Source organism: Rhipicephalus sanguineus, chromosome 10 (assembly GCF_013339695.2).
Source record: "Rhipicephalus sanguineus isolate Rsan-2018 chromosome 10, BIME_Rsan_1.4, whole genome shotgun sequence".
NCBI lineage: Eukaryota > Metazoa > Arthropoda > Arachnida > Ixodida > Ixodidae > Rhipicephalus > Rhipicephalus sanguineus.
The window spans coordinates 22366673-22382250 of record NC_051185.1 but is presented as its reverse complement, the minus strand read 5'-3'; the positions used below and the strand labels follow the sequence as shown (position 1 = coordinate 22382250).

At 45.8% G+C, this 15578-nt stretch overlaps 1 protein-coding gene across 1 annotated transcript; it reads right to left on the bottom strand.

The window, feature by feature from the left end:
* Positions 1-11006: 11006 nt before the first annotated feature.
* On the bottom strand, positions 11007-15023 carry LOC119407240 (uncharacterized). The gene is made up of 2 exons (XM_037674119.2): positions 14964-15023; positions 11007-12308 (listed from the first exon to the last, which is right to left on the bottom strand). Exon 2 carries the CDS (start codon positions 12306-12308, stop codon positions 11748-11750), a length of 561 nt encoding a protein of 186 aa, XP_037530047.1. The 5' UTR covers positions 14964-15023; the 3' UTR covers positions 11007-11747.
* Between the last annotated feature and the right edge of the window lie 555 nt (positions 15024-15578).

Here is a 15578-nt window from a genome sequence, read left to right as displayed (position 1 = left end):
GTATGCGTTTAACGTTAAGACAGTAACGCGTTTATTAAAAGATTGCCACAGCTGAAGCGATCAGCGGTCCAAGCCGAGCAAGCGCGAGCGCCAACAACAACCGTCTTCGTCTTCTTCTTTCGCAGGCGTTCTTGTCTGCGCCCTACCATGTTACAAATCACTCCCCCGCGGAGGAGGAGGAGAGGTTGAGGAAAGGAAAAGGCGCAACTTCTGCAACCCTAATTGGGAGCACGGCTCAGCGCCTTCCCCCGCGGAAAAGGAGCCATCCTGGCGACCTAAGGAACAGGTACAACTGGTGGGTCATAATGCGGCTTCAGTCGATCGACGTGAACAGTCTCGCGGCCACGAAGACGGCGGTCCGTAGATGATTGAACAGGCTCAATCATATAGTTAACTGGGGATGCTTGACGTAGGACGCGGTAGGGGCCTTCGTACTTAGGCAGTAGCTTTGTGGAAAGGCCAGGAGCGGAGGAGGAAACGCGAAGCCACACCAACGTTCCAGGCGAATACGACTGAGGAGGCAGGTTTTCGTCGTGACGGTCCTTCTGGCCCTACTCGCCCTACAATGTTACAACCCTAGTTTCTTAAGGTGCGCTGAAAATGCGACTGCGCTGAAACTTGTCTTCCTCCGTGCGCTCTGCACAAGCTCATGTTGTGTTTCGGTTTCGGTTCAGTATTGCATTGTACGAATGACAGGGGGCGCCGCTCTGGCATTCCTGTTTTACCCAGGCGACGTGTAAGTAAGAGAGTTTGTGGAGAGTACTCGTTGAGTGCGGACGTTTCTTCTCCTTCGGCGCATCGCGCCAAACAGCGTGTTCGGGCTGGCCGGCGTCCCCACCGGTCGCGTTGGTCACCGCCGGTCTTCGCTTGCCGCTGCGCCGGGACTACCAGCCCGCAACACAGCACTCATGTTTCCCGACGTATTGCCAGATGGCGTCCATATCTCACGCAGCGCCTCTTCTATCGTCTTTAGACGACATTTGCAGCGAAGCACGCAGATACGCGGCCAATTTTTAAGTTGCTCTTTCTTTACCCGTATATGACGCAACACTATTTTTCAGTAAAATTTATTTCGCTGAAAACGCTGTGCCCTCCTCATCTTTTTGATAAGAATTTTTCTGGATGCAGCGAATATGAAGTCCAACATATGCTGCAAACAATGTGCGCGAGAGCGGTTCGTGTTCGAGCGCGGCGGTTTACTGCGCATGCGTGCACTCCGCGCGCGAGCGCCGCGGCTCGACATGGACCACTGGCGGCCGCGAAGGCAGCGCCGCTTCTCACCGTGCAACTCCTTTTTCCTCGTAGGCAGCACAGAACGCAGCGGGAATAGATAATACCGGCTTTTGTTTCTTTTAAGCACGATTTAAAAATAGAAATCCTAATCACAACTAGACCTGTGCTCCGCCGCGCCGCCGCCGAAGTCCCGGGAGTGATCACGTCGCCGCCGCGCAAATATTGCGGCGCGCCAACGTTTGTCTTTTCTTTTAAACCGAACGGGCAATCGGGACATAAAATACATCGCTTCACCGGGGGAGCTCTTCTCGATGTGTCTATGTAATGGACTGTCCATTTCAGCCGACGCTGATCGGCCGGAGCTCTGCGAGCGGCGCGCCCTCTGTTTCCGGTTTTCTTCTGCAACGTGATTTTGACGTGACGAAGATTTCACAACTCTTGACACAAATGAGAGGGACGGAATGCGCTTCAACCGCGGAGAAAAAACAACAACAGATAGCTGAGCTAGTTGTTAAGTATTCTTGTTAAAAAGACAGGACGTGCAAACACGGACACAAGAGAGAAGTCAAGAGAGTGAACAGTTATTTCTCACGTAGACCGCTACGCGCACCTGATTGACAGGTATCGCATTTTGCCTGGGAATGCACACATGAATATTTGTGTCAACCTTCTTTTCCGCCGCTGTATGATTTTTCAATTGTTAGCGGCGCTTGTGGTGATCTACTCTCTTGTGCCCATGTTTACACGCCCTGTCTTTTTAAGGCACCCTAAAATGGCCTCTGAGAATACGAAAAAATGCGGGCCAGTTTGCACTAAGTCGCGCAAAGCTTGACAGAGCGAAACACGGGCCCGTCGCCGCTCGACACGTCGAGCTTCGAGATGCGCGGCTTCCTCCTCGGGAGTACGCACTTTGTTGGGGTGCTTCATGACCCTCTGGACAGGCTACTACGCGCAATGTCTCCGTCGGTATTGGCCGCGAGATCGAGCGGAGGCGCCGCCTGGCGGCTACTGGCTGAAGCGCGCCTAGTGTGGATTGCTCCCTGCGTCGTCTGCTAGCCACGTCGTGTTTGCATGTGCGCGTGCGTGCTGCACGTTCTCAAAGGGCGGTTTGTTTTGTTATGTTAGCGCGAGTTTAACTGCTCGTACGTATATCTAACAAGGTGTACAGAAGCAAATGAGCTTGCTCGGCTGCATGCGCATTGTAATAAGATCAGTGACTGCGACTTTCGAGAGGGCTGTGTACTGGTGTCGTACCCTTCTTTTTCCAAAATCATTTCAGTGTTGGTGCCGCTTTCTGGTTCAAGCACGTCGTAAAGTGCGCTTGGCATAGTCCCAAACATGAGGAACATTAAATAGTGTGTGAATGCAGCGTTTCAGCGACTCGGTGGTAAACAAAAACGAGGCTCATGCACTTTCGCGTTGTTGTTAGGTGTATAACCGCGGCACTCCAGTTCATATCAGCTTAATTGTGCTTAAGATGTCCTTTTACTGTACGGTCGTGGTCCCGCAACAGCAAAATATTTCTATCAAGTGAAGTTTGAGACTTCGGTACCCAAGCTGTCCCTAAAAAAAAAGAAAAGAAAAAACAGACAATGGAATGACACGGCAGTGATAAAAAGGAGTTGCCGCGCGCTATTTTAACTTGGGGCGAAATATATGCAGAATCACCCGTGTGCTTAGATTTAGGTACGCTTTGAAGTACCCAGATGTTCAAAATTAATCCCGACGGCGTGCCTTACATTTATGTCGTATAATTTCACGCAAAACCTCATCCTTTCTTTTTACATTATCTTGAGCGTTTGTGTGGACTTGTTATAAATGGATGGAATGCAGCGGACATTATTAGTTTGAAAAAAAAAAAAAAAACAAGACACTCGTTCCATAAAATAACCGGACCTTTGATGCACCATCGTCGTGCACGTAATCAATCGATGAAAGCTCTGTGCTAAACTCTTACCTGCGTATATATGCGTATTCGCGTGAACAGTGCTATTGAACTCATTGTACAGGAATATGGGCTGGTATACTAATGAACAAGAAGTAAACACCTAAGTAGTTCAGTCATGCTACTGTAGTGCGTAGTACACAAAACACAAGCTAAACACGTACAGAGAAAACAACAAAAAAAAAACGTCATATAGTGTGTAAGCACAGACTGTCATACAGACGACCATCCCTTTCATCGGCAGATTGCGCTTCTCTCACTAGTAATGGTAACGTTGGATGATCTTCGTGCATCGATTCAACAATGAAGAGCGTATATATTACCAGTAAGCTGCAATCAACGCATTTATTCGCCGACAATCGGCTGAAACCGCTCACAACGAAGTGCCGCTGTGTGCATTTGTATAAGCGCCTCCGACCGCCTCTCCACACTAACGCGGCGACGGTGCTGCTACCTATAGGTCGATCTCGCGGCCAATAGGCTTGGCATAGCTACTGCGCGTGCGCGCCTTGGCCAGGTGGTACTATATCTATACTATACTATGCTACTATTAGGGCGCGGCCGGGAGCGCTGGGGCGCGCGCTATCTCGGCAGACATAAGCAAACGGCTCGTATACCCTTATACGCGCTGTGATCTCACCGCTTCCTGCTGTGCCCCCTGATACGACAAACTGCACGAAAACCGCCTCTCTCCTGATAGAGGCCGTATTCCAATACACCAGCGTTTTGTAGGGTTACGCGAGATCGAATAAAAAAAGTTAGCTGCTAGCCATAGTTCGTATAACGTTACGCCATGTTGTTATCGCATTCATAGCTTCTCCTTTTCGTTGAAACAGTTTTTTTTTCTAGATTCTAGGGACAAATTTCTCTCGCCATCAACTCTCAAATCTACTCCGCCTTCCCCCCCGCCCTCGCGCCGCGCCGCCGCCGATCCGATGAACCCCGCGGCGTTCGCGCGCCGCCGCCGGCGATTTTGGGATCGGCGCACAAGTCTACTCACAACTCGAAAAGGATGGTATAATCTGTCACTATATTTCACGGTCTTTTCATTTCTATCAGTATTTAATCACGCGTTCTGCCTAGTTGTCGGTCCCTTTAAGCGTGCTAGAGCTTGTGAAACAAGGTTGCAGTAGTGCCGGTGTGCTTTCTTCTTGAAAACACACGTTCTTTAGGAAGCATAGTGCAATAAATAGTATTTTAAATTGTCCGCCCTTTTAAGTGGGTAGCACTTCAGGGGCCCGGCTTTTCGTTCATCCATTGATCTCATGTGGTGTGGTCACACTCAGAGTAAAGTGCTTTGTCATTGTCTTCGAAGCCGTGACGACAGTTCGCCCGTCCTACATTATTGTCATGATACCCGGCTTTTTTTCAAGGTAATTTCGTTTATTCCGAATTATCGTAGGACAATACGTGTCCTGCCCAATTACTGTCATTAGTAGTTATAATAATAATAATAATAATAATAATAATAATAATAATAATAATAATAATAATAATAATAATAATAATAATAATAATAATAATAATAATAATACGTGGGCTTTTACGAGCCAAAGCCGCGATATGATAATGAGACGCAGTAGTGGAGGGATCCGCAAGTTTCGACCATCTGGTGTTTAACGTGCACTAAGATCGCACAGTAGACGGGCCTCTAGCATTTCGCCTTCATCGAAATGCGACCGCCGCGGCCGGGATCCAATCCGCGAACTTCGGGTCACCTGCCGAGCACTGTAATTGCGCTGTACAACCCAGGCCGACATTTAATGTCATGACAGTTGTGGAGCAATTAATCCGGTCGATGACTTACCTCAAGTCCTCGTAGCCTTGCACTATTTCGGGAACATAAGGTTCTTCCAGTTAGTAACACGATTAAATACCGCCCAGTCTTCACGCAAGTCACAACCGTAGACAACCTTATTCCAATAAACGTACTTGACTAGGTACACCTCTGTAATTTGCGTTGAATAACAACTTTTTACTATAAAGGGTTCGTACTTAACAAAGGAAACCAAGCGGTCCAATTTTCAGCAGTCGCACTTTCGAATAACTTACCTAATGACGTAACAGAGTGCACACTCATTTTGTACTAAAAAAAAAAAGAAGATGAAGGCAGCTTCGTGCTTGGGGTGCCAAGCCTGAAGAAAGTGCGGAGCTGGGAAGCCGTCCTTGTTTCTCTTTATTTTTCTCTTTCTTTCTTTTTCTCTTATGTCCCTGTTTTTTTTAAGTATTTTTTTGTCTCTGTTTATTTCTATTTCCTTCTTTCTCTTTCTACGTATTTCTTTGTCTTTCTCTCAATTTCTTGCTTCATATTTAATTCTGTCTCTCTCTTTCTTATTATTTCTTTCTCTGTCTTACTTTCTCTTTCCCTATTTCTTCCCTTTCTTTCTTTCTGTTTTTCTCTTTCTTTCTACGTTATGCTTCTTTCTTTGATTCTCTCTCTCTTTCCTTTCTTCATCTCTATTTCGTTCTCTTTCGCTTTCTATGCTATGCTTAACCCTCTCCCCTCCTCCTTGCCCTCACTTCTCTTTCCCGCCACCTTCCTATATATACTACACAAGGCTATGCTATGTTCCGCTAGCATGCCTGGATAGCCGAGTTGTTAGGACGCACGCCTTAAGATCGTGGGTACGCGGGTTCGAATCCCGCTCTCCAAGAAATTTTTTTCCCCAAAAGCTTTTCTCTTTTTCTTTCTTTCTGCCTCTGTTTCTTTCTATTTCTTTCCCTCTCTCTCTCTCTCTACTCGTTCTCTCACCCATCAGAGTTATTCCCTCCCGCGCCGCAGAAATCGGAAAAAGTGTTTTGACTAGCCGGGTGGCGCGGCGGCTTCCCTGCGTGTTCTCTGGACCAGAAGATAATTAATTAAACAACAACTAGTGTTTTGAGAGCGAAGCAGAAGATGAAGAAGACTGAGAGGAAGAAGATGACGAAGAGATAAAAGTGCCGATTCATGATGAGTATAGTTTCTGTTCGCACTACCCGGCGCAACGAAAAGCTTTAAGAGCTCCGCTCTTAAGGAACGCGCTATTGGTATGAGTTCGAAGGAAGATGGTGTTGCGTTTTTTTACAATTCCTGAAGTTGCTGCGTCGTATTCAGAAGTAAGAGAACAGAAATAGAAAATGAAAGTGAGAATTAAGAGCCAGAAAGCAGTAACCGCAAGTACATTTGGAAGCTGATGGTGCAAACCAGCAGCGAATTAAGATACCGGAAGTAGAATGCGGAAATCAGCGATCATTACTTGCCTTGCTTTTCTTTGTTTATGTATTTTGCTTTTCTTGCTGCTTACTTCGGTCAGACATCGCATCCCATACCCCATTGACAAATGTGTCAGGAAGTGGCCTATAAGAAGATATTGTGTTCGAGAACTAATCCTGCTTCTAATAGAATGCTAAGCCGTAATTCACCAATGTTTACTGCTAGCGCATTTGGTACTGTATTCTAAACAACGTATGATAGTTGCTTTGCTATCGCTTGCCCACTTTTTCCTATGCGAAGGTACCCTTGCTGTCTTGGGCCATGACACCTCGTACTGGATTATGAAACCCATACGCATCCCGTCGTAAACATTAAGTATTTCTTGACTGATTAATTGAACGACTGGCGTCACAGAAATAAGCGAATGTAAGTGTCTTGACTTCTTGCCGGCCTCACACCTTAATATGAGTGCATGTGCGACGATTTTCAGTATGTTAATACGTCTGTTCCGCTTTATGGTTTCTTTAATATCTGTGTGCTCATATAAATGAAATGATATGTACTGAAGTAACGTAGAGTACTGGGCGAGTTGGTATAGATTCATGTCGAAGCGAAGCGCGAGGAAAACAGGACACAGTTTGTGTCCTGTTTTGTTTGTTTCGCATTTTTGTTTGTTTCATGTTGTTGCTTGCGGATTTATGTACGAGTTCCGCACATGATGAAGTTTCCCTCTTTTTGCTGGTACATCTGTGTGCATTCTCTTTAGGTTGGACAGCAGTACCGATTCCAAGGTGTAGGCTTAGCTTGTCACTGAATTCAACGTTGAGCCAAGGGAACGGCACGCAGAGAAAAGAAAATTGCAGATAATGGGCTGAAAAAAAAAAAGAAAAAGAAATGAACGGATCGCCCAAGTTGTCAGTTGAACAGAGTTACGCGAAAGCTAGGTTTTATGTTGTAGGAATTAGCTGTATGTAAAAAATCACCACCCAAAGACTCCGTACGGATACTTAGCCATTGAAGCTGAAACGTTCGAGCCCGGTGTTTATCACTGGGATAATCCCGACGCCTCATTAAAATCATTTTTTTTTTCAATTATTGGCTACGTCTGTCCAGAAATCGTAATCGGTGCGTGAACGCCCGTGTGCTCACTTCATAATTTTTAGTGGACCAGTGGAGAATAGTGGGGTTTGCGCAGTTTCTGTGGCAAATACGAGCTAGGAGTCCGTGCTTATAGAACGGACGAATTTCCGTATCGCCTAACAATATGCAACTTCGCTGTAAAAACATCGTGACTCCTTACAAGTTGTGTTGCTAGCCATTATTTTAAGTACCAAGCGGACTGCCTCACACAAATACACAAATGAGTGTGGAAGTACAGCTTGGCTGTCAAATTCAAAACAGGTGCGTGTTAGGGGGGGGGGGGGGGGGTGGAAGCAAGTTTCCGGATAATAAAGGCTTCGAATCTGGCGCTCAGTTTGATTATAAAAGCGCGCAAAGCTGTGAGCCTATTACGAGCGCTCATAACAGGCTCTGAAAACATATGGCGTGTTATGTTAACGCAACACACGCGTGCTCTAACACAGATGTTTGCGCTCCTCACGATGCGCTCGAGTGGTTTTACTCTGTTTCTCGTTGCAGTCAGTGCCTGCCGAACTGTCTCTGCTTATCCAGGTGGGTTATGCTGCGGCAGAAGCTTGAACGATCTTCGATGAGTGCGGAGCGGGATGAACAACACACCGAATGAAAGACAACCTATTAGTTTTTTTAACTTTGCATTGTTTTGTAACGAACAACAAAGCAGCGATGTTTCCCAATTGGCTTAGTGTTATTTTAGTTCTGTGCAATAGTAGGTGACTTCCTGTTTTGACGCTGTTCTTGCGATTAGTGTTCTCAGTCTACTATCAGCTTGAGCTGTTTGCTGTGGTTGATTCTCTTTGTTCGTTTTTGGTTCCAAGAAGCGTCGAGGAGGCTACGTTGTTAGGTGCGCCGCCTCAGCTGCTAGTTATATGAATGACGTGCCCTTTAAATTACTGTTTTTTTTTCAAATTTGGCGTATTTCCTCATTCCATATTTTAGCATTTCTAACAATTAATGTGACCTATCGTTGCCGGTACATTAAGTTTCGAGCGTATGCGCCAAGCCGAAAAGATTTGTGGCGATGCAACGACCACGCTGTTTAGTTCGCACGTCCCCCGTCAGAATAAACTCCTGACAGGACCAACATGTACGACACAAAACACACGTTTAGTTTTCGTCGATCTTACCTTGTGTTTTATTTCTTGCCACAAAAATTGAAGATAATGCTGAATTACTTCATGTTTCTCAATTGTTGTAAACGAAATTTTGCACATTTGAGTTTTTTTCAGTCTATACTGGCATGAACGGCCGTTTGAGCGACAAAGTGCACGCCTTTAACGATTAAGCGATCACGATAAAAAAAAAAACAACAACCTTTGTATGTTTAGTAGAACAACACAAATTTGGAGGTCAGTAGCAGGCAACTGGAACTTTTTGGTTCAGTTTGTTCAATTGGTAAATGGTCAAAGGTAATGAAATACAGGAATAAATGACAAGACATATGACATTGCTAAACCTTGTGGTTAAAAATCGGTGGAAATGTGTGGTTAGTGGGTGTTACGACATTACATGTTACTGTTAGTGGGTGTTGTTAGTACAATGATAACACACTATATAAAGAAAAGAGAGTCAGTTGTACTGAATTAAATACAATGTAGCATGATGCAATCAGCAATCAAAAGGCAAAACATTTTCGCCCGTGGTCGCGACTCGCTAATTGACAGGTGGCCGGACCTACATAGGCCATTTAAGATATTAGGCAATGAGGCGCTAATCTATAAACACTTCAATCGCTGAGGTACATCAACCAATATTTATATCATGCTAGATACACCACACTTCATTGTCTCTTGTATGTCTATGCTACTACTGGTATGGAAGTACCTGTGTACTACGCTTGTTCTACATGTGTGAACATTAGACATGAAATGATGGACTACATTAGACACGAAATGATGGACAATAATCTAGTGAATATATACTGCAGAAACTTCTAAAAGTGACATATTTTGGTTATTGTCATGGAGCATTATCATGGGACAGTATATTCGCTATATAGCGGTACATGCACAGATATATCCCACGCACTGGAACAATCAAGAACATTGACCTGTACAGTGGAACTGTTCGCGAAAAGGACATCATGTTACACACATGATGTCGACTTTACGTAAACTAGGCGAACTAGCGCAATGCGTGTACAGCTTGTTTCATTCTGTTGTTTTTGGCCGCAGTAACAACTGCTCATTACATGTACAATACACGATAAAAATTGATTGATTGATTGATTGATTGATTGATTGATTGATTGATTGATTGATTGATTGATTGATTGATTGACGGTCATACGTAACCTGTACAAAAGGCCCATAGGTAATCCCGAATGGTGAACCTAGTCGATTAACTTGTATAAGCTGTAGCGTTGATCATTACGTCACATCCCGCAAATTTCGACTGAAATATCCGTGTTCCAAGCATCTGAACAGGGGCCCAGCCAGAAATTTTTTTCGGGGGGGGGGGGGGGGTTCAACCATACTTTATGTATGTTCGTGCGTGCGTTTGTTTGTGTGCGTGTATATATACGCAAGCAAAACTGAAAGATTTCGGGGGGGGGGGGGTGAACCCCCCAACCCCCCCCCCCCCCCTCCGCCCTGGCTACGCCCCTGATCTGAAGTACGTATTGGGTTCTGAGCGTCTTAAGAAATATACTGGCGTAGCTTTCTCACAATTATTCATGACCATCGTTGATCACTGACTTCACACCCTGGTTCGACTAAAGTGACACGTGGTTATAAAAGACTTCATAGAATTCTGGGCAGCTATTGTCACCTGTATTCAGTGTCAACTTTAGGTGACATGGCTTCAAAGAAGCTACAGTTGCCGAATCATTAAAGCATATTACATTCATTCCTGATGTCCTTACTTCTACGTTCCGATGCGTGAAAAGGCGATGGTTTCATTACATCATGTCTTCTGTGTCTCGTGTCGCAGATAAGATATGCCTGCCTTCGTCCATGCAAAAGCCCCACGTCTGTGCCCTGTTGACGATGCTGCCGAGTTGCAGCAGTGACGGTGACTGCGCCAACAACTTGTGTTGCAAGGCCACCTGTGCGAGCTACTGCGCCATCAATAAGCCCCAGTGAAAGAACGCTGTGAGATGTTGAGTGAACGATGCGCGCGATTACAAGTCCCGTTATTATCTGTACCATAGAGATTGCAACTCACGATAGGTGACGCGACTGGTGATCCATTATAGGCTGAAACGACCGTGTGGCCATTGGTAACAGAATTTTTTAGAGTGGCTGTATCGGTCAGTGCTTAGGAGTATTAGTGAGCATTTCCTAACCATGAAGTACTAATAAATCTCCGAATACCTCTAACTTCCTGCGTGCTGCGCTTCTGCCATGTATTTACATTGTTCTGAAATGTAAATGTAAATGTAAGAACATGCTTATTGAAGCAAGGTTACTGTTCTGTTGGTCAAAGGAAAAAATTTAAAATTTCTTGCTGAGTACAGTGTGTTACAAACGCAAAAAAAAAGTAATGCATGACAAAATACCAGTAACGCTACTCGATTGCTTCAGATAAAGGAGACGCAAAGAGTATTGTTATGTTTCTCACCTACATAAACAAACGAACAAATAAACTGTCACCAAAACGAATGAAACAAGCGAAATTTTTTCGAGGTGCCTTCTTCTTTGTTAGAGACAATCAAATGAAGCCAATATGCGATTAGGCCAAGAAAGCACAGGGAATAATAATTGGTTTCTTTCTCTATAGTGTAATAGTTGGGACGTAAATTGAAGTTAATAGAGTGCACAAAAAATCGCCACTTCCGTCGGTGGGTTCGGAACCCACCGACGGATTCGAAGGTTGGGGGTTCGAATCCTAATTCTGAACGGTAGCGCAAAGAAGGACACGGACGGCGACAGATCAAGACGGGACACAGCGCTAACTAACAACTCTGTCGCCGTGCGTGTGCTTCTTTGCGCTACCATTCAGAATTATGCGCTACTAAGTAGCCCATCAGTCTGTCCTTTTGAGGTTCGAATCCCACCGACAGAAATTGTGACTTTTGTCCACTTTAGGTCGTTTCAGTTTACGTCTAAATTGTTACACTTTACTTCAAAAGACAAAAAAATGAATGACACTACGCTTTACTTGGCCTAATCGTCTGCTGGATTCATTTGGTTCTGTCGACAAAACGTCACACACGAAGTCCACCGACAGAACTGATTACACAGACACGACAGCGACTCAGTCTCGGTCAGTCAAGCTGAGAAGTCCGACTAGGAGCATTTAGAAAACAGTGGACATCTCTTCGACCTCGAACCTCTTGTTAACGACTCCGGCGGCCGGGTCCGTGGATACACCTCCGCGCTTCTCGACCGGCGGCTTTCTGTACCGGAATTTCATAACGAGGCTCACGAATAGCACCACGACGAGCACGCACATCGCCGCCAGGCCTCCGATCCACAGCCTCTCCGTCAACGACCTGCGCTGGGCACTGTAGATCTCCACGAACGCCATGGTGGCGTTGGCGTCGGCCGTACTTGAACCGGTGAGCGAGACGCACTTGTACACGCCCAGGTCTTCGTTAGTCGGGTCGATGACGTCTAGGACACCAAGGGATTCGTCGACTGTGGTTCTGTCACCGTTGACGACGCGGCTACCGTTGGGATAGAACCAGAAGGTCCTGGTGTAGCTGTCTGCGCCGGCTGCGACCATGTTTGGGCAAAAGGCGGTAGCGTTCATCGGCGGTACCAGGCGAAGCCGCCGGTACAGCTGGCAGTGTCCGAAGTCGATGCACGAGATCGACATCAGGACAAAAAGGCATGGCCAGGAAATAAGCTGCTTCATCTGGAATTGAATATTTGTTACCATTTTTATTGCGATATGCACTTGCCTACAAGACGTAGTATTTTGCGCGTATATGTGTACTAGATGTACGGTGTTGTGTACGAAGTGAAGCATTGTCTTGTGGAATCTGTTATCATGCATCCGGCGGTCATAACTATTCGTGTCACTGCAGCGTAGGCTGGCTTGCAGGAGGTGAGGGGAGCTTTCCTACCGTAACCCTAGGCATATTCATATAAGATGACATTTGTAATGTAAGGGAGACCAAATGAGGCAGAACTTCAGGAGAGGATGGAAGCGCAAAGGGAATAAAAATTCTTGCACACGGGGTGTTGCTGGAAGCAACGTTTTGACAAGCGGTCCTGTCTTCTCCAAAGCTGTAACTGCCTGGCTTAGCGCGTGTAGACATTTGTGATAGGCTTTGAAGCATACCACATGAGTATGCATGATATGCATGTGTATGCAACTGCCTACGTTAACGCGTGTATGCGTATGCTTCACTAAAGGTACAGACGCTAAGGTAGGCAGCTGCAGTTTTTAGGAGCGAAGCTCCTTAAGGCGGCACCCGTTCGTCCCTCGTAGTCGTCGTGGTCGTAGTAGTGAGTAACAAGTCTTACGCTTTGACCTCCAAGGTGGTGCCGGTGGGAGATTTCTCCTGTGCGTTGTTGAACAATAAAAAATTCGCAGCGTGCGCGTTAACTAAAAGCCGAATTCTTCTGTCTCTCATTCCCCATTAGCAGCCATTGGCATGTTCCAGTAGGAAACGTTAGTAGAAGTAGAAGTGTAAGTGTTAGCTAAAAGCCGACTTCTTCTGTCTCTCATTGCCATTAGCAGCCATTGTTTACCTCCAAGGTAGTGCCTGGTGAGATTTCTCCTGTGCGTGATTAAACAATAAAAATTTTGTTCAAAACGCCGTTGATTGATGAAATAAACCAACGAAAGACGCCAGATGTTTTGTAAAAGCAGAACGAAAGAACGCCAGATGTTTTTCTTAAAGTGTAGTAGTAGTAGTTGCATGTAGCCACCTCGCCCGATCGTCAACGGGCGAGGTGGACCGGCAACGGCGCGAGGACCCTGCCGTACGAGAGTTAAATCACACTAAAAGACATACTTTGCGGGCGATACACTCTAGTGAGCTTTCAACTTTTCGTCTTAATGTACATGATAAAGAAATTATTTCTACGAAAAACGCAAGGCACACCTTGAGCAATATGTTTGGTTTTGGGACGCTAAATGGAACCATGAGGTGATGCGAAGCCGGAGCACTTGCACGATCGCGTTCCGTTGGCTTTCGTTGGGCATGCTACCGACCTCGCGTCGTGGAACGCGCGTCCTGTCTTCCCTCTAGCCTTTCGCACAGGGCGAGCGGGGAATGCGGTCGCTCTTGGCGCTCTTTCGCTCGGGAGCGGACTTCTTCCTTGCATTTCACCGATCACAAGTGATAATGAAGGGACCACGTAAACCAACAGTACAATAAAAGTTTGATGTTTAATATATACACGATGTTTCACACTCTTTATATTATGTACTGGGCGCATTTCACGGAAGAGTTTCACGGTTTACAGATGATTCCCTCCGTAGCTTCGCCCCACTCATCATCATTCACCCCAAGGATATGCTGTGATTTTTGAAGAATACAAGACCGGTTGGCGAAACGTTGGCTCTGCAGCGACACTCCGTGTTCAAAAATTTGCGAACTCTTCGAGATCACATAAACATATTTAAACGATTTCCTCGAGGCCCGTAAGTGTAATGTGATAAGGGTAATTGGCATCGGGTCAAACGTAGCCCACTGCAGAAGCGTCATTTGAGAATCTCTTCAGGTTGCTTCAAGGATGCGCTTAAGATGTGCCACCACCTTGGGCAGTTAGCGTTGTCGCCGTGTATCCGCAGAAAAAAAAAGTACTATAGTAAACGCCTACTCATTCGCACGGCTATGCGGATACATTAGATTTTTCGCGAACTGTTTAATTGGATATCAAGATAAAATAAATGGTGGAATAATTAGTTCTAACGCCAACCCTTGAATCGCAATTGAAATCGTATATAGACTAAGATTTCAACGCCCGTAGCCCTATAATGTGCGCAGTCGAGATATTGGGAGTGACAGCAGTATGTGTCAAGGAGATCTGTCAAGGTTCCGAGATCATACCGCCGACGGAAGCGGTTCATCAGTCGATCGGCTTCTTTCTGCCCACAGCATGCTTCCAATAGTAGGCTTGCGCTGTGAAAGCGTGAATAATGTAGCCAATTTCGATTTCACTTTAATCTCATTGCTCAATCAATTTTTATCTCTTACAGTTTGTTCGCCTGCGACTCGTGTACGTTAGTATATCAATATTTTGGGATATTGAACACTCGATTGGTCATTACTGTAAAATTAGAAGATGTAACGTACGGAAAATACTGCAGTCATGGTTACAACAGTTCCCCCTCCCTCCCTTCCCTCCTTTTTATATTTGACGCTTTGGACATCTGAGGGTGTGAACATTTCTGTTCTCTTGCGAACGTCCGTGAATACAAAAAAAAAACAACTAAAGTTCTTGTTCATGCACCATCGAATTTCTTACGTGTTTTTACGTTTGAATATTACGACATATTTAGTTCAATTACCGTGTTATTACGTCTGATTTAGTCATTGACGTAAGATGCACCTACCGTAAAGTGGCTGGCGGAGCACAGTCGAAACGGTCCGGTGTTACGAAGCTCTGACGCGCCTCACCTGCAAGCATCGCCGCACGGCATTCCGTACGTCCGCTCGTGTTTATGGGTCGACCGATAAGACCTGCCTTATCAGCTACAGAGTGCGGCGAGGCGGTGTGCGAGTGACGTTGATTGCATAGTGACTTCGAGAGACGGAGCCCTTATCAGACTCGCTGGGAGCACGCGGCACTGTGGCGTATCTATTACAGATATCCTCGCGCAAGTGGACGTGTGCGGCGTAATCTATTGCCGAAACTACGAAGCGTATTGTTGGGGCAGATAGATGCGATGCAGCTGAAAGAAGAATGAGCGATACCAGATGGTGGCAGTGATGATGATGGTGTTTCTACAGGTTAGGTTAGCCCGGCAGACCTGAATGGCGATTGCTCGGCCTGGGTGTCAGTTTGCACTTGCAGCATATTTCACAATCTGTCACTTAGCCGGTGTATCGCAGAAATGTTAAAGAATATGAAGCACTTCACTGCACACTGTCCGCGGTCCGTCTGGGTAGGCTATCTGTTTGGCATGCTCTTGGGGGATTTTTTTCTTCTCATAACGGTCAGGGGTCTT

What these genes read in the sequence shown, in the direction of transcription:
- LOC119407240 (XM_037674119.2), bottom strand. Translation starts at nt 12,308, where the DNA reads ATGAAGCAGCTTATTTCCTGGCCATGCCTTTTTGTCCTGATGTCGATC.